The sequence below is a fragment of the Dipodomys merriami genome, unplaced genomic scaffold (assembly GCF_024711535.1).
Source record: "Dipodomys merriami isolate MVZ:Mamm:240054 unplaced genomic scaffold, mDipMer1.0.p SCAF_102, whole genome shotgun sequence".
NCBI lineage: Eukaryota > Metazoa > Chordata > Mammalia > Rodentia > Heteromyidae > Dipodomys > Dipodomys merriami.
In genome coordinates, this window is record NW_027202294.1 from 4,758,070 (window position 1) to 4,777,605 (window position 19,536).

General features: G+C 40.8%; 1 protein-coding gene across 1 annotated transcript in view; it reads right to left on the reverse strand.

Annotated features, from left to right (window-relative positions):
• The window catches only part of Abcc2 (ATP binding cassette subfamily C member 2), a 53,550-nt gene that overhangs the window by 18,951 nt on the left and 15,063 nt on the right, over positions 1–19,536 (reverse strand). Inside the window, exons 8-19 of the mRNA XM_069995548.1 lie at positions 16,799–16,962; positions 15,365–15,542; positions 14,569–14,823; positions 13,445–13,510; positions 10,243–10,380; positions 9,598–9,744; positions 7,018–7,102; positions 6,178–6,244; positions 5,332–5,458; positions 2,789–2,965; positions 1,599–1,766; positions 54–234 (exon numbers count right to left, since the gene is read on the reverse strand). Coding sequence (XP_069851649.1) covers positions 54–234; positions 1,599–1,766; positions 2,789–2,965; positions 5,332–5,458; positions 6,178–6,244; positions 7,018–7,102; positions 9,598–9,744; positions 10,243–10,380; positions 13,445–13,510; positions 14,569–14,823; positions 15,365–15,542; positions 16,799–16,962 — 1,753 coding nt within the window. The remainder of the gene's footprint in view (positions 1–53; positions 235–1,598; positions 1,767–2,788; positions 2,966–5,331; positions 5,459–6,177; positions 6,245–7,017; positions 7,103–9,597; positions 9,745–10,242; positions 10,381–13,444; positions 13,511–14,568; positions 14,824–15,364; positions 15,543–16,798; positions 16,963–19,536) is intronic.

A 19,536-nucleotide genomic window follows, 5' to 3' on the forward strand; every position in this document is an offset into this window, starting at 1 on the left:
ACTTTTCTGCAATGCCCCAAATGCTAGCCTGTTCCAGATCCTCTTATATATACCTGTGGCCTCTTCTTCAGGATTCAAACGTTTCATGAAAAGCTTCTGGTTCTTAGCAAACACTCCTTTATTGGCTATCAGAGTGTTATAAGATCCTTTTTCCAAGATGGTACCATTTTCTAGAACCACAATCTCATCCACTTGGGGAAGAAAGTGAATGCTATGTGTAACCAGAAGTCGAGTCTGTAAAAATAACATTAAGTTGTTCTGATTATCCTGCATCCACCATTTTCCCCAGATACTTCTAAAAAGGCTTAAAGCAGATATGTCAATTTATGCTGGGGTTTCCTTCAAAATATGGCTCAGATTTCTTTATTTATTATACTTCTTCTTTCCTTCCCAGCACTTCATTTATTAATTTTTTTTTGTGCCAGTCCTGGGGCTTGAACTCAGGGGCCTGGGTGCTGTCCCTGAACTTTTTTGGCTCAAGACTAGCACTCTACCACTTGAGCCTCAGCACCACTTCTGGCCTTTTCTGAGGTAAGAGTCTCACTGACTTTCCTGCCTGGGCTGGCTTCGAACTGTGACCCTCAGATCTCAGCCTCCTGGGTAGCTAAAATTACAGGTGTAAGCCACCAGTGCCCACCTTCAGGACCTCATCTTAAAACATTATCCATGGATTTATTTAGTTATTTTCCAACAAGGACAATGAGGTTTTACCCTACCCACATTATTCTTCATGTCCCTTTTTTAGAAAAAGGTTGAGCTAAGGAAAGTCTCTGGAGATTAATGCTAATCATTATAAAAAGCTAACTAACTGGCTAATTGCCCCTTTCCACTGCTAGCTTTTCACTTACCAGCTGACCAACTGGGCAGCCCAGAAGGTTCAAAGCCAGCCGAAGCAGGAAAGTATGTGAGACTTTTATCTCCAATTAACCACCAGAAAACCAGAAGTGGTGCTGTGGCTCAAATGGTAGAGTGCTCACCATGAGCTGAAGAGCTCAGGAACAGCACCCTGGCCCAGAGTTCAAGCTTCATGACTGACAAAAAAAAAAAGAAGAAGAGAGAGAAAGAGAAAGAAAGAAAGAAAGAAAGAAAGAAAGAAAGAAAGAAAGAAAGAAAGAAAGAAAGAAAGAAAGAAAGAAAGAAAGAAAGGAAGAAAGAAAGAAAGAAAGAAAGAAAGGAAGAAAGGAAGAAAGGAAGGAAGGAAGGAAGGAAGGAAGGAAGGAAGGAAGGAAGGAAGGAAGGAAGGAAGGAAGGAAGAAAAAAGGAAAAGAAAACATAAAGGCAACACTGCCAGCACCTGCTCAAAGGTACTTTTTTATTCATAATCAATCATCATAAGAAGCTCAATGTCAGAGCCACAAATTAGCCAATTACAGCCTAAGCCATGACCTCAAGATGGGAGCCTTCATGGGATAGTCTCCAAGGGAAACAGCCTGACATTGTATCTCCTCAGGAGCCAGGGGAAAGAGAAAAATAAGAAAATCTGCGTCAGGATGACAAGTGCTCAATAACTGCTCAGGGAGATGGGTGTGAGTCCTACCTCCTTACACTCATTGGAGGGACTGTGATGAAGACAGCTTCATCACTAAATGATTTCTTACCTTGCCATGCAAAAGGCCATTGGGACCCAAGACCTTATCGAAAATATGTTTTCCTACATGAGCATCCACAGCTGACAGAGGATCGTCAAGAATATAGATGTCTGAATTTTGATAGACAGCTCTGGCCAGGCTGATCCGTTGCTTCTGACCACCACTGAGATTTATACCCTGAAGAAGAAAACAATTTCTATTAAAATATTCCTTAATCCCACCTCTAGAGTTTTTTTTTGGAGGGGGGGCAGTCGTGGGGCCTGAACTCTGGGCCTGGGCGCTGTCCCTCAGCTCTTCAGCTCAAGGCTAGCGCTCTACCACTTGAGCCACAGTGCCACTTCTGGCTTTTTTCTGTTTGCTTACGTGGTGCTGAGGAATCGAACCCAGGGCCTCATGCATGCAAGGCAAGCGCTCTACCACTGAGCCACCTTCCCAACCCTTCCACCTCTAGAGTTTAATATGGAAGTGTAACAAGGGTAAATTTGCCTTGATAAAATATCAGAGAATTTTAAAAAATCTCATAAATTTCTTTATATCAAAAATAAGTTTGATTCAAAGCCTAATAATATAAGGTATGCCCAATTTAACCATTTACTATCCTATCCTTTACATAGCTAATATTTTTGCTGCTTCCCTCTCCATGATGGTGTAGGGCTATGCCAAGGTTTTCTCTACTTTGCAGTTAAACTGGTGTCTGTCACACAGTACTTGTTCAATAATGTAGGCTGAATTAGTGAACAAAATCACTCTAGAATTGTGTCTTCATTTGTCTTCCAGCATCTCAAGATCCTTGTCTCCTAAAGGTTGCTACATTCATTTTTAATACGGAAGAAGGATGAAGTTTTTCTAAATACATATAGTAATCAGCAGTTTCTAAGTAAACTGTGCTATATTTATATAATGATGCAACGTAGTTATTAATCTATTTTTAAAAGATATTTAAAAACACAAGTCAACCGTGGGCCAGTGACAGCCTCTCAGGCTCTTTGCTGTTACTTCTGATTCAGGTTACACAGTTCCTGTATTTGTCTTCAGGTACTAAGTTGCAAAGTTCTGAGTCATTTACACAAAATATCATAACCAGTACAAACACTTTTTTGATGTTTGTTCTAAACCTGAGTACCAGAGTTGGCTAACTATGTTCCCCTGAGTACTTTCTCATGTCTTCACCCTTCAGTGCCTCTTTGTGTCCCAAGTACCTTCTCTCCAATTTCAGCCATGTCTCCTCCAGGCAATATTTCCAAGTCTGGGAGGAGAGCACAGGCCTTCAGAACTTGATTGTATCTTACTTCATTGAACTCAGATCCAAAAAGGATGTTGTCCTTTATGGTGCCATTCTGAATCCAGGACTGCTGAGGGACATAGGCTGTAGTGCCCTAGGTAGAAAAGAATCATACCACACAACAATGGGACCTCCAGAAATGAAGAGTGACAGATGAGATGGCAGAAAAAGGGAGGGACAAATAGATCTTAGGTTTGAAAAGCTATGTGTCAGGTTGCTTAAGCATCTGATATTTCTTAATGTGCTTATTAACTAACCAGGAAGAATCAATCCCCTATTCACCATTAGTACCCCCATCCTCACTTTATATCATTTTCTTGCCATTATCCTGAAAACCAGAAGGAGAATGTGCTTCTAGATGATGTTTTTCATCAAACCCAATGAGTTTACTGTGACTTCAACAGTGTTAACACTTTCACAACATGTTATAAATCATTAGGCAGCAAATTCTAGGAGGTTGGAATCAGGACACCAAGAGCTACACAAAGCAAATTCAACGAGAGAGAGAGAGACTGTCATATACATGTATTTAAGAAAGAACTCAAAGCCACGTGCTTTTGGCTCATGTCTGTAATCCAAGCTACTCAGGATAGTAGCTACTGAGATGTGAGGATGGTGTTTTCAAGCCCAGATAGAAAAGTTTGTGAGACTCTTATCTCCAATTAACCATTGGAAAGCCAGAAGTGGAGCTGCTATGACCCAAAGTGGTAGAGTGCTATCCTGGAGCAAAGGAGCTTAGAGATAGAGTCCAGATCATAAGTTTAAGCCCATGACTGACAAAAAAGAAAAAGAAAAGAGAAAGAAAAAACTCAGTTATGAGTTGGCGTCAGAAAGCTTTCCAAGAGTTATACAAAGTTAAATCTGCTGTCTTTTCTTATGTGTTTTTAAAGTGCAAATTAGCTCCTTAGAGATTAGCAAATAGTGAAGAAGATAATTACAATGTGGAAGAGATGTTTCTTAAGATTTTGCTGAACAAATCAACATAAAGTAATATAAGGCAACCCTTTTCTTTATAAAGATAGCTGAGGGCTGGGAAGGTGGCACAGTGATAGAGTGCTTGCCTTGCATGCATGAGGCCCTGAGTTCAATTCCTCAGCACCACATAAGCAGAAAAAGGTGGAAGTAGCACTGTGGCTTAAGTGGTAGAGCACTAGCTTTGAGCTGAAGAGCTGAGGGACAGCGCCCAGACCCAGAGTTCAGGCACCACAACTAACAAAAAAAAAAAAAAAAGATAACTGAAGTGGTAGAGTATCTGTTAAACAAGTTCAAACCCAGTACTGCCAAGAAAGAAAGAAAGTCTTAGCAATTTATAAATATCTTTTTTTTAAAGCGGGGAATGTGACTTAAAGGTAGAGTGCTTGCCTCACATGCATGAAGCCCTGGGTTTGATTCCTCAGTACCACATAAACAGAAAAAGCTGGAAGCATCACTGTGACTCAAAAGGTAGAGTGCTAGCCTTGAGTAAAAGAAGTTCAGAGACAGTGCCCAGGACCTGAGTTCAAGCCCCAGCAATGGCAAAAAAAAAAAAAAAGCTGAAAATCTATAGACTAGCCTCTTTTGGTGCAAGTAGTTGTAGCTGAATTAACAACTCAAAAGAACCTATATTTTCCTCTAAATTTATCTCTCTGGAGATCAGAGGGATGAAGATGCCATGAAAATGTTTTTCTCTTGTGTTAAAAAACAAATAACAAGTGATTCATAAAGAAGTCAACATCTTACATCAGGCCTTTGTATTAGAAGTCTAACCCTTAAAGGAGGAAGTAAGAAACCCAGGCCTAGTTGCAAATACCACTATTCAATTTATAACACCACTGTTGGTATTGTTATAACTATGGTCATGGTTGGTACTATTTTCGTTGGTACTCTCATTATAAGGTTTTTTTTGTTTGTTTATTTGTTTTTGTGCCAGATCTGGAGCTTGAACTCAGGGCTTAGGCACTATCCATGAGCTTTTTTGCTCTTGAGTCACAGTTCCACTTCCAATTTTTGGTGGTTAATCAGAAATGAGTCTCATGAACTTTCCTGCCCAGATCTCAGTCTCCTGAGTAGCTAGGATTACAGGGGTGAGCCCTGATGCCTAGCTAAAGTTAAGTTTTTACTTTCAGTTGTTGTAATCTTGTTATTGCAGAGTGCAAAGTTTCCAGAAACACATAAATAGACTTAGCAGCAAAGCCTATACTTTGAAAATAGCATCTGTAGTTAATACTTCTTACATTTTAGTATATAAGAATAGTATGTAAAAATCATCTGACGAGCTCAATAAAATACAGATTTTTAGTTCCTACCCATGAAATCTGACTATTTAAGCTTGATTATATAGGATGGGGCAGAGAAGCTATAGGTCACAATGCCACCAGGTATCTTCAAGGGTTTGTCTACTAACATCTTATCCCAAATTAGGAAATGGCACTAAGTGGTCCATACTTGAACGTCAGAAGTCTTATTGGTTTTCCCTTTTACCTTGATAGTGATATGACCATGGATATGTTCCATTTCTCCCAGCATGGCTGACATCAAGGAGGATTTCCCAGAGCCAACGGTGCCCACCACAGCCACCAACTGGCCTGGCATAATGTCCAGGTTCACACTGAAAGACAGACATGTTTGTGAAGGAAATGAAGATGGGGTTTTCAAGAGTAGCTCAAGTTATTTCTCTGATTTTCTAAGACAATAGGGTGTACTAGGTGTGGAGAAAGGAAGACATAGCCTGCTCAGGCTCTGAGTATGCTCTGTGATGTGCCCAGGGGATATGTAGGTGTCCCATTACACACAGTGTTCAAGAGGCATCCTGTGTGCAGCAGCGTGGCAAGAGAGGCCTGGCTTAGATCAACACACCTGTCAAATGGAAGAGGGGCCTATGTGATGGGGCTTACAGATGGGTTATTTTGATGTGAAACTCCAAATCTGAAACTGCATTTTAGAGAGGCAGCTCCCATTGTTCAATCTTGGGAGAAAAGCCAGATCTCAAAGTTCTTAATACTATGAATGAATAAATTTAGTGAATGGATTGCTTAGTGAATGAAAAGTTGTAGGCTGATTCTATGACTTGAAAGGAAGAAAGAAGAGTGACAAATATAACCACTGGGGACAGAGGCATAGAATTTTTGCTCTCAGCTCATCCTTCTGGATCTAGCCTACGTGTGTGCATACACACACACACACACACACACACACACACACACACACACACACACACAGAGTTTGTTTTCCCAGGTGTTCTTTTACAAGGAATTCTCTCAGAACAGTACAGGCAACCAGAATCCTAAAGACAGAATCCAAAAGCAGGATGTTATGAAGGCAACTCACTCTCGGACTGAAGCTTCCAAGTTTCGGTCCCAGGTAAAGGTGGCCTCTGAAAACTGTACTGCTTTGTCTGTTGAAAAAAAAAATCCCCTCTTTTAGTCACATGTAGATTCCTACATGTCAGCTCTTCTTCAACCTGCATATGTCTTGACTTCCTTTGTTCCCCCCTAAGATCACATCTGCTACGTGCTGCTCCTACACTAACAGAGGACAAATGAAAGGTCTGAGACTAGAACTAGCCTGCATATAAAGTCATTTTTAATCCAGAACTCCTAAACTAGTAGTCAGGATTTCTGCTTACAGGTGTCTGAAGTACATCCCTCTGTTATCTAATCTGTATGAATCCTCCCTCCTGGATTCATCATTTCTGCTTTTTAGAACCTTTGTCGTATTCCTCTAATACTCAGAAAAGCTGACACAGCTTTGCTTAGCAAGCTTGATAAGTAATTTGTTCTAGGTGAACACACAACTTAAGCTAAACTTATTATATAAGCATAGATGCAAGACTAATCCCCTAGCTCCTCACCCATCTTTTTTTTTTTTGCCAGTCCTGGGGCCTGAACTCAGAGCCTGGGTACTGTCCCTGAGCCTCTTTGTGCTCAAGGCTAGCTCTCTACCACTTGAGCCACAGTGCCACTTCTGGCTTTTTCTGAGTAGTTTATTGGAGATAAGAGTCTCACAGGGACTGTTCTGCCTGGGTTGGCTTACAACTTCAATCCTCAGATCTCAGGCTCCTGAGTAGCTGGGATTACAGGCATGAACCACTGGCACCTGGCTAATATATCAAAATCCTGATGCCATCACTATAAATCTTTTTGGGAAGCAACTTCCAAATTTGTTTACCAAAATTGGAGACACGTCGAATGGCAGATGTGTCCAAGTCATCTCCCCCAAAGTACTTCTCTAGCCGATCTATAGAAACACTGGCCTGGAGAAGAAAACAAAGTATCTCAAGAACAAAAGAAAAATCCAGAAACAAACACAAATGGGGGAAGGATTTTTGTCTCTGTCATCATCCATGGTTTGCCATTGCCACAATTGAAACTCCAGACCCCTACCAGACTCAAACACACAGCCCTGAAGCCAACCCAGCCGGCATAGACACCATTTCAGGCCTTCACAAAACTCAACAAGTTCAACTCTACTGATATTTCTCTTTAGTTTTGGGCTCTATTACCACAAGCCACGCCATGACTTTTTATAAGACAAACTCTCAATTTTTACCCACTTCTAGTAACTGAGCTCTTTTGTATTCTTATTAGATGGACTCCATGCCTTGAAGACATATCCAGTGTTCTAACTGGGATACTACAGGAATTGGCCAACGCTTAAGCTACAGTTTACATAAGTGTTGCCAGAACACCCTCTGCCCCTAGAACATGAGAACCTAAGAGATTTCTAAGGAGCTTCTAAAGGATGGTTTTCACTGGCTTTCCCATCTCCCAGGGAAGCTGTCTTCAGATGGTTTCTTGTAGCCAACCAGTCTCTGATGATGTATTAGGGCTTTCCACCTGTCCCTTCCCTAGACTGTAAAACTATTAGCTGTGCCATGGATCAGTTCCTCAGAAACAGAGTACTCTGATACCTGGGCTGTTCCATCACCTTACTCCTTTTGGTTCAAGAATGTAGGGCACTGTCACCTTTTCTGACCTTGCTTTTACTATCTATGTAACAAATTATTTAAAAAGAGCATATTGTTTTTTCTTCCCTCCCTCCCTCCTTTTCTTGCCTGCTTTCTTTTTCTTTTCTTTTCTTTCTCTTTCCTTCCTTCCTTCCTTCCTTTCTTCTTTCTTTCTTTCTTTCTTTCTTTCTTTCTTTCTTTCTTTCTTTCTTTCTTTCTTTCTTTCTTTCTTTCTCTCTCTCTCTCTCTCTCTCTCTCTTTCTTTCTTTCTTTCTTTCTTTCTTTCTTTCTTTTTCTTTCTTTCCTTCTGCTGGTCCTGGGCTTCAACTCACAGCCTGGGCACTGTCGCTGAGCTTTTGTGCTCAAGGCAAATGTGCTACCAATTTGAGCCACAGTACCATTTTAGTCTTTTTCATAATTAATTGGAGGTAAGACCCTCCTGGGTTTGTCTGCCTGGCTGGCTTTGAACCATGATCCTCAGACCTCAGCCTCCTAAGTAGCTAGGAATACAGGCATGAGCCACTGGCTCCCAACAACATCTTCCTTCCTTCCTTCCTTCCTTCCTTCCTTCCTTCCTTCCTTCCTTCCTTCCTTCCTTCCTTCCTGCCTGCCTGCCTGCCTGCCTGCCTGCCTGCCTGCCTTCCTGCCTTCCTACCTTCCTTCCTCTTTTTCTTTATTCTCTCTTTCTCTTTCTTTCTTGCTTGCTTGTCAGTTGTGGGGCTTGAACTAAGGGCCTGGTAGCTGTCCCTGAGTTTCTTTTGCTCAAGGATATCACTCTACCACTTGAGTCACAGCACCACTTTTGGCTTTTTCTGTTTATATGGTACTGAGGAATCAAACCCACGGCTTTATCCATGCAACTCAAGCACTCTACCACTAAGCCATATTCCTAGCCCTCCCTGAGCTCTTTTTTGCTCAAGGCTAGCACTCTACTGCTTTGAGCCACAGCTCCACTTCTGGTATTTAGTTAATTGGAGATAAAAGTTTCTTGAGGCCTTTTTTGCTTTTTTGCCTTTTTTGGCTTCGAACCATGATCCTCACTCTCAGCCTCCTGATTAGCTACGATTTTTGGTGTGAGCCACTGGTGCCTGGCAATATATGGTTTCTTTATTGACCAAAGGAGTGAACCTTCCTATGGCTAGAGCTGTCTCAATCTAGCCATCTCTAGAATAAATGCAGGTTACCCTTCCCCTCTCTGCGACGCTCCACTACATCATTCTGGCCTTTCACCAGTCTGTCCTGTTTTGTGAACTTCTCCTGAGGTCTGCTCTATGGTTTGTCTCAGTGACTATGCTCAGTTTGCAGAACCCAGACATTTCCTCTGGTCCATCCAAGGCTTTCTGAGCTCACTTTCTGACAGCTTAAGGTTCCCAAGTTTACTGCCACATGGGTTTATGCAAAAAGAGTGTTCTTTTCTTCCCTTTGTTTAATATTTGCCTAGTATTATAATCAACACTTTGAGAGTCTTAAAAAACTGTGGGAGAAACTGAGCTCAGGAAAGGGCTTAGAAATGTTCTCAACACAAGAACTAATTCTAACCATCTCATTAAATGCTTTTACAAAATTGGACCCCTGTGAGGTAGATGAAGTTTGCAAGAATATTTTCAGTTTATAGTCAGATAAACTGGGCTCAAAGAGCTTGTGGTGTTACTAAGATCAAACCATTGGTCTCCAGAGACCCAACAGAACTCTCTCATCAAAAGTTCACTAGCAAAAGTGAGACACGGTATATAATAAGGCAGTCATTCTGGACTGAGGCTTTTAGCCAGAGCTAAGAAGTAGGCAATGGAGTTCCCATGTACCTGGAGCATGGACGAGATCAACATGGGAAGCATAGTCAGGGGAAAGCGCAGGATATTAAAAAGGGTGATGGAGGTGAAGGCCTTTTCTGCATCCAAAATATTGTTGCTATCCACCAGTACGTAAACAGAGAATGTGATCACACACACCTGCAAAGAGCAAGGTCATGAGCAATTTATTACCAAAAGTATACACATAGCCTTCTGCTAAGTTTTAGGAACATTATGTACCAGAGTTTGGAGGAACAATAGAAATTTTCCAACCTCCTCATGTGGCTGATGCTCAAGATGACAAAGTCAATTAATGGATTGCTAGAACCGGAGTTCATGTCTTCTGGCTCCTTCTACTACAGATCAACCAAAGAAGTTCTACCATGCAAATGGCAGATACTACATTCTCGGAGACCATATTCATTCTGAACATCCTGAAAGCTTGTTCTTGGCTACTGCACCACTAAGCTGTATATGAGGGTAGAACTCGAGTTGGGATCACAAACTTGGGGTAATGACATACGAGTCTGAAGAGTGGGGATAAGTTACCTGGATATTCAGATCAGGCCTACATAAATACCTTAAATAAATACAGTAAATATGGAAGCTGGCCAACATTCAAAAACAACACAGTGCATTGACTGCTCTGCTACTCACCAGGACTGGAGCTAATTGTAAGAGGAATATCATTATACTCTGTAGCTGACCAAAGGTCAGCAGATTTTTGAGCTCTTTCTTCCGAATGTTGGAAACCTGGTCTTTAAATGAAGGTTCCCAAGCAAAGTATTTCAGGATCTAAAAGATTAGAAAAGAGCACATCTCATATTGTTGCTCAGAGAGCATCTCAGGCACACCCATTCCACCCATGTTTTAAGGATATGTTTTCCAGAATGTGGGGGGATGGTAGTAGATACCCAGGCTATCAGGAATGGTGACTGGTACCTTGTATCTGTTTACAACCTGCTATATATAAAACATTCTACATACATTGTCTTAATATTTATAGTAAATTGTCCTGTTTGACTAGCCAAAAGGCATTACCAGGATACTGGGCTGTATGTATTAAAATCTGGAAAGTTCTGGGCAAACCAATATGAGTCTCTCTACTTGCATAAAGTTATTGTCTCTATTTTAAAAAATGAAGAAATATGTTGAGAGAAGCTAAGTAACTTCCTCCAACTCACCAGACTAGCAAGTGGCTGAAATTCAAAACCAGAGCTTTCCTTTAATTTTTCCACATTAAGAAACAGAGATAGTTGGGTGCTGGTGGCTCACACTGTAATCGTAGGTACTCAGGAGGCTGAGATCTGAGAATCACAGGTTGAAGCCAGCTGGGGTAGGAAAGCCTGAGACTCTTAACTCCAATTAACCACCAGAAAACCAGAAGTGGTGCTGAGATTCAAAGTGGTAGAGTGTTACTCTTGAGCAAAAGTCTCAGGGACAGCTCCCAGGCCTTAAGTTCAAGTCCCACAACTGACCAAAAGAAAGAAAATGAGTATCCAGAGGTGTGAGTTGAGAAATGTCAGGAAGGTAAAAAGGATCTCTGTTTTACTTTCAAGAAACTTACTGAAATATTAAAAATCCACTCATTAATTTTAAAGTAAAGAACTTAGTGGTCATTTTTTTTCTAAGTCCTACTCCTGGGGCTTGAATGCAGGGCCTGGGCACTATCCCTGAGCTTTTTTTGCTCAAGGGTAGCACTCCACTACTTGAGCCACAGCTTTATTTCTAGCTTTTTCTTTTTTTTAATGGTTAATTGGAGATAAGAATCTCACAGACTTTTCTGCTTGGTCTGGCTTAGAACCACAATTTTCAGATCAGCCTCCTGAGTAGCTAGGATTATAGTCATGAGCCATCACTGCCCAGTTTGGTCATCTTTTAAAGTATCATCATCATCATTATTTGAAGTTTTTTGTTTTTTGTTTTTTTGTTTTTGTTTTTTTTGGCAGTATTGGACTTTAAACGCAGGGCTTCTCTTTTTTTTTTTTTTTTTGGCAGTACTGGAGTTTGAATACAAGGCCTCACACTTGTTAGGCAAGCACTCTATGATTTGAGCCACATTCCTAGCTTGAAATTCAAGGATGTTTTATTTTAAAATCTGGGAAGGGGCTTGGAAGGTGGCTCAGTGGTAGAGTGCTTGCCTTGCATTCATGAGGCCCTGGGTTCCATTCCTCAGTATCACATAAGCAGAAAAAGCCGGAAGTGGCGCTGTGGCTCAACTGGTAGAGCGCTAGCCTTGAGCTGAAGAGCTGAGGGACAGTGCCCAGGCCCAGAGTTCAAGCCCAAAACCGACAAAAACAAACAAACAAAAAATAAAAACTGGGAAGTAGCAGGAAAGAGGCTTGCCTAGAAGAAGGCATGCAGGATAAAGAGGAACATATTTTGCCTTTCCTCTACAAACTTCACTTTTGTAAACTAATAGTTAATCAATATGATTTCATTTAAAAAAATCTAATCTATATAATCAATACAGAGGAGTAACTGCATTGAAATATTAAAAATTCCAGCCTTTTGGAACACCTAATGAAAAAATATATCTAGGCAGTGATCATAAAATTCATACAACTCTGGTTGTTTTTTTTGTTTTGTTTTTTGTTTTGTTTTGTTTTGTTTTGTTTTTGGTCGGTCATGGGGCTTGAACTCTGGGCCTGAGCGCTGTCCCTCAGCTCTTCAGCTCAAGGCAAGCTCTCTACCACTTGAGCTACAGCGCCCCTTCCGGTTTTCTGGTGGTTTATTGGAGATAGGAGTCTCACGGTCTCTCCTGCCCGGGCTGGCTTTGAACCGCCATCCTCAGATCTCAGCCTCCTGAGTAGCTAGGATTACAGGCGTGAGCCACCAGTGCCCGGCTAACAACTCTGGTTTTTGACCTTGACTGCGTGTTAGAATTATATAGAAACTTAAAAAAAAGGATACCTAGACCCTACACTCAGAAGGTCATTCAAAATGTATTTTTTCCATGTTTACATCTTTTACTCTCAGCTTTCCCCTTAGAGCCACTCAGAGTACAGCCTCAATCCCATAGTTTTACAAATGTCAGAGTGACTGCCATGTGTTGGTAGAGTCATAAAGCACTGTTCTAGCTGTACGACTAGTCCAGGCTGACAATACTTAGACTCACTGAAAGTCATTATTGTTGTTTGAAAACACTAGGCCCTTCTTTAAAGTAACCTCCTCCCCAAAATAAAAAAAGTCTGACTCTAATGAAGCCTCCAGATCTAACCACCATTTTACAGGATGTACAGGAAACAAGACAAATAATTTATCTTTCAATATGATAGGGGTTGTAGATTAAAAACAATATCCACTAAATGCTATGTGTGGAAATTTTTTACATCATTTTAAAAATTAACCGTTTTAAAAGAAAAAATTGGTGAGATCATAGATTGGTTGTTAATATTTTAGGTGTGAAAGTGGTATTGTAGTTATGTTAGAAAGGAAGTCTTTCTTTTAGATACACATACAAATATGAATGAAATGGTAAGATATCTGAGATTTGCTTTAAAACAGTCTGTAGCTGTGAAGTGAGCATATAGATGAAACTAGTTAGGCTAATAATATCTGGGACAGGGTAATACATTCATTATAGGACTGTCCTTACTTCTGTGTATGCCTAAAATTTTTCTACATTAAAAGTTAAAAACGAAAAGAATCAAGCTATTTAGGATAAATAAATAGAAATTAAGGCTCGATAGAAGGTTGAGAAGGATAGAAGAGAAACAGAGAGCTCTTGGGTAGCTAGATCAGGAGTCATATTACACTTAGAAGGCCACGAAGCAACCTCTACTAGGGTTTGTTAAGGCCAAGACATCCACTGCTTCTGACAGTGCACACACAGGAGTGTTTCCACTTGGCTTCTTACCTTGATTCCACTGAGCATCTCATTCATGAGTTTTAAACGTTGGTCTTTATTTTTCATATTTTTGACCTGTCAGGAAAAAGCAAAACAAAAACAAAACATACTTCCATGGGAAAGGGTTCAAGTTTTTTGCAGATGCTAAGCCTTGGTGGGTACCTGTGGCTCTCAGTCAGAACTTGAGGTGTCCTGTGATGGCATTTGTTTCTCACCAACTCCTCCCTTTGTCTACTCTGCTTAAACCAATCTCATCTTCTTCTTATCCCTGGAGATGTCAAGCTTGTTTCTGCTCTTCAGTCTTTCGCTAACTATACTCTCTTCTTAGGTTTTTTTTCCTTGCAGTTCCCAAGACTAACACCTTCACAGTCATAATGTGTCATTCAGAGCTTAATTTAAATGCTCTCTTCACAGAGGAAGACTGCCAATAAAACACAACCGTCTACTCATTCGCATTTTATACTGAGGTCCATCTATAGTATTTCTCATGGTATGGTATTTTTCTTCTTTGCTTATTGCCTGCTTCTCCACCCCTAAGAACATAAGACCCATGAATACAGGAGCTTTGTCTAATTTGTTGTTGTGTTCTCAGAAAAAGTAAGATGTGCAATAAATATTTTAAAAACAATTATTTGTAAATAAATAAGTGCAAAGCAAGTCTAGATATCATATATACTGTTAAGCGCACCCAAACTATGAATCCTGGCTGTGCCAAGGGCTGTCTGTATGGAGTCCTATCACTGGCAGTAGCAGAGTGATTGCTAGGACTGAGTCAGAGATTTGGATCACTCACCAGCTCTGTGAGGCTGGTTAGTAGCACTATGATGGAGAGTCAAAATCAAATAAATAACTATTTTGAGGGCATCTCATCACAGCCAGTGGAAGAATATGTACCAGGTTTCTAGAGCAGCCCTTTCCTCTTCAACTAGGCTCTTCCCTTTAACATGAATGAAGATAAGAGCATGTGAGTCCTAAGAGTGGTCAAAAGCTGAAAAAGGGAAATGGAGAAAGCCAGGTATCTTTGGGATGACCGAAAGCCTTCTATCAGTTTTCCTTGCCAAACTTCCTAAGAATTAGTAGAGCAAGCATTTTAGATGCTTACAAAAGCATAGATTTCCAGGATGTTTCTTTACCTGAATATTTCTGTTCGTGGTAGCCAGTATTCCATTAACTGGGACTAGGAGAATCATCACTCCAACACCTGCGAAGACAGAAGGTCCCAACTCTCTCCACAGAAAGAAGATAGCCAAGCAAATCTGCAAAGCACTTGACCACACCAAGTGCATGTAATTGGTCACATCCATGAGCTTTTGGGCGTCTACAGACATCAGATTCACTGTTTCTCCGATGGTGTACTGTTTCCTAGCCAAGTTGGATAGGGTCAGTGCCTAAAGATAAAAGAGAGATTTGGACCCATTGGTAAGGCCAAGGATACTGAGGATAGATGGAGGAACTCTGGAAGTGAGAATACAATGGAAGGATAAGCTTCATTTGGACATAAGTTTTCCAAAAAACAAAAACAAAAACAAAACAAAACAAAAAACCCTGTGACTTCTTGCTTCCAAACATTACACACAGTGTTTTCTCATCATCAACAACTCTTTCGGCCTATTTATACCCATCCACATATTCCTCCCCCTGCAACTCTCATTTATCTTTTAGTTCTTAGATGTAACTTCTGAGAAAACTACTCTCACTTCCAATTTTGAAATAAATAATTCATCCTGTGTACATTTATAATATTTTATGCTTACCCCTTAATCACAATGAGCAATAATTTATTTTTCTATTTTCTACTAGATTTATACTTGGTGAGGACCAGGGTTACATTTGTCCAACTTATTACCTCCTTCTGTCTCTGTATCACTACATCTGGCAATGCTCATGCTAGGGGGATTTTCTTGGTGATACTTGACACATTCTGCTTACCTTCTTATATACAGAAGCCATGATGGTTGTCCGTACATTCATTCCCAGAATGAAACACAATTGAAAATAATACTGAAGGCAGAAAGTTTGAATGAGAGTCACAGCAAACAAGAGGATTGCACAAAGGTATCCAACCCATGGATATGTGTCTTTGTCACTTACAAAGGTGATGAGAAATCTGTCAAAGCAAAACCAAGTAAGTGATGCTCAACAGGCCTCCAAGATTTTAATTTTCTCATATAGCTGACTACCCTACTTTTACTGATAACAAATAGTACGGAACTTCCCAATGTCTTTGGGAGACTTGTGCTCTGGTCTTGTTAGGGTTCTTGGCAGGATTCTTTCTTTCACTTGGGGCAGCAAGAGATTACATTACTGAGCGACAGGCCTAGAAATCCCATAGCTCAGAAGGCTGAAGCAGGGCGGGGGGGGGGAGGGGGTTTGCAAGTGTAGTTGTGGAGATGGGAGGGCAGGGATGGTAAGGGAAAAACAAAGGAGGAGGAAACAATGCTTCATAAGAAATGTACTCATGGGCTGGGAAGGTGGCTCAGTGGTAGAGCGCATGCCTTGCATGCCTGAGGCCCTCGGTTCGATTCCTCAGCACCACATAAGCAAAAAGAAAAAAAGCCAGAAGTGGTGCTGTGGCTCAAGTGGTAGAGCGCTAGCCTTATGCTGAAGAGCTGAGGGACAGTGCCCAGGCCCAGAGTTCAGGCCCCACGACCAGACCCCCCCCCCAAAAAAAGAAATGTACTCATTATCTTGCTCATGTAGTTATAACCTCTCTGTACAGTATTTTCACAATAAAAAAACTTATTAATAATAAAAAAGAAGGCTGAGGCAGGAAGATGAAGAATTTGAGGCTAACCTGGGTTATGAAATGAGATTCTATCTCAAAATGCAAACAAAAGAATGAATAATGAAAGAAATGTTCTATGTAGCTACCATTGTAATGCTTTGGCCTTGTCTTGTCCATCCCTTAATAGAAGCAGCTGTGTGACACAAGTTGATTTATTTCTAGCCAATTAGGACATGTATCTAAGAATCATAAATTCAAGAGGCTTGCATGGTGGTACTTCCTTCCAGATAGAGGAAGGTTGCAAAGTCTTGTCATGATGAACCTAAACCTCTGAGGAGGGCTTTTGGGTATAGAGAGAGGCTCTTATCATAGAAGTTCTGTTTAACCAGAAAGAGGTTTAATGAGCATCTGGCTTCTATTAGAGGAGGGACACAGAAAAGAAAGAGGTTAAAGTATGTATCATCTCAGATCTCAAACACTGTCTCATACTCCTCATGAAGACAATACCGTAAGGTAGAAGAAAATTATAAGCATTTTTCAAAAGTGGGAATTTATGAAAACTCTTGCTTGTCTCCACAAGGGGCAAAAAGGAGGGTGGTAGAGGAGGCACTCAGGGACAACCATGACTGGGAACTCACTTTAGCAGCTGAGGATTCAGAAACAAGAGGATGTCATGCACTAGTTTTGCTATGAATGATTTCAGGATCACAATGTAGAAAGTTTTGAAGATGGCCTTTATAAGCCAGGACTTGGGAAAGTCTTTTGTGGCTTCAGACTTCTTTTTTTTCTTTTTAGATTCTTCCTGGGTACAGAAAAAAAAACAACAGTGTTCACAGAGTTGTGCAGAATAAAATTTGTTCATACCCTGAACAGCTCTAGAGTTCCAGAAGGGCCTGGAGGCCTGTTGCCTTCTTGTATAGATTTTCATTTTCTCTATACCTCCTTGTTGCTGTCTCTCTCCATTGTAATTGCTGCCATAATCTGTTTTGTATCAGAAAATAGTCAACTATGCTGGTAAGAATATCACATAAACCCAGGCATGGTGGTACACACTTGTGATACTCAGCACGTGGAAGGCTTAGGCAGAAGGACTGTAAGTTTGAGATCAGCCTGTTTTATATGGCAAGTTCATGAACTGCCTTGGTAAGATTACATCAAATAAACTAAGGTTAGGGATATTTTTCAGTGGTAGAACACTTGCCTAATACAAGCAAAGCTCTGAGTTGGATGCCTGGTATCTCTCTCACACTCACACACACACAAAGTATATGATATGCATGCACACACACAAAGTATATGATATGCATGCACACACACAAAGTATATGATATTCATGCACACACACACACACACACACACACACACACACACACACACACACAAAGTATATGACATCAAAACAGAGAACAGTCTCTGAGGGAAAAGCTGAGAGTAAAAGATGTAAATGGAAAAAGTACATTTTAAATGCCCAAAGCTTTTTTGTTTTTTCCATTTTCATAGTCATTGGAGGAGTTATAAGTTGAATTGTGTCCCCACTAAAACATAAGTTGAGTTGGGTGCTAGTGACTCATGTTTATAACCCTAGCTACTCAGGTGGCTGAGATCTGTGGATAATGGTTCAGAGCCAGCACAGGCAGGAAAGTCCATGTGGCTCTCATCTCCAGTTAACCACCAGAAAACTGGAAGTGGAGCTGTGGTTTAAAGTGGTAGAGTGCTAGCCTTGAGCTAAAGAGCTCAGGGACAGCACTCTGCTTCTCAGCTCAAGCCCTTTACCACTACCACCAACCACAAAAAAGTTGAAGTTTTAACCTTTAGTATCTTGGAATGTGCCCTAGGGAAAATAAGTCAAGGTCTTTAGGGTAGTCTGTACTCCAAATAACCAGTGTTCTCATAGAAGAGAAAAAAATGGGGAGAAGGTGGCCATGTGTCCTAGGCCACTAATACATGAACCACAAAAATTCATCTGCCAGCTTCTTTTTCCTATATTCTGGCATCCTCATGCCCCCAAATTCAGCTTTTAATCCTCAGCTTTCAAGTTTTTCTACTACTGACATCCTCTTGTAACTTTTCTCAGTGATCAGTCTTTCTTGCCTAGACAACTGCTAGCCTTCCCACAACTGTCCCTCTTGCCAACAATCCACTCTCTAGATGCAACTCAAGTCATCTCTCAAAAATATAAATCAATTCACACAACCATTCTTCTTGAAGCCTGACATTTCACTAGACTTCAAATAAAATCCAGTCACCTTATTATGGCCTCCAAGGATTCACATAGCGTAGTCATTGTCCAACTCTCTGAGCTCATCTCATCCCACACTCAACCTCTCTCCCCATGCTCCAGAGAGCTCCTTCCAGTCGTCTGGACATGCCCTACATACCCTCTTTCAGCCTCATATTCCTGCTCTCTCTGATTGGAACAGATCTCCCTCTGATTGTTCGTGAATGGATTGTTCTTATGATTTGGGTCTCATTCTACCACCATTTTTTTTTTTGGTTGGTATTGGGACTTGAACTCAGGGCCTGGGCATTGTCCCTGAGTTTTTACACTCAAGGCTAGTGTTCTACCACTTTAAGCCACTGCTCTGCTTTCAGTTTTCTGGTGGTTAATTGGAGATAAGACTCTCCTTGAATCTCAGCCTCCTGAGTAGCGAGGATTACACATGTGAGCCACCGGTACTAGCCATACCACTATTTTTTAACAAATGAATCCTTACCAGTTACTCTGCCTTAAGCAGCACATTATTCTTTTTATTTTTTTGCCAGTCCTGGGGCTTGAACTCAGGGCCTGGGGTCTGTCCCTAAGTTTCTATGTGCTCAAAGCTAAAGCTCTATCACTTGAGCCACAGTGCCACTTCTGGCTTTTCCTGTTAATGTGGTACTGAGAAATCGAATCCAGGGTTTCATGCATGCTAGGCAAGCACCCTACCACTAAGCCACATTCCCAGCCTGCAACATTTCACTTTAAAGTCAATAAAATCTCTTTCTTCTTTTTTCTCTTGAGCCTAAGCAACCCTCCTACCTCAGCCTCCTGAGTAAATGGTACAACAGAAGTGTACAGCAGTGCCTTTCTTGTTTAATTTCTTTAACAAAGCATTTATTACTCTCAACATATGTATTAGATTAGTTTATTTTCTAGCTGTCTATAGATGGGCACTTACTTGACCAGGATTCTTCCTTATATCTACTTCCCAAAACAGTTTCAGACACACAGCTATAGTCAATAAATATTTTGCTAATGCTAACTTGCATCAAGATACAAACTCTAGTAATCCTGAGGTATTACTAAAATAATTATTGTTGTTATTATTTTGCCAATCCTGGGGCTTGAACTATGGTCCTGGGCACTATCCCTGAGCTTTTTCTCAAGGCTAGTGTT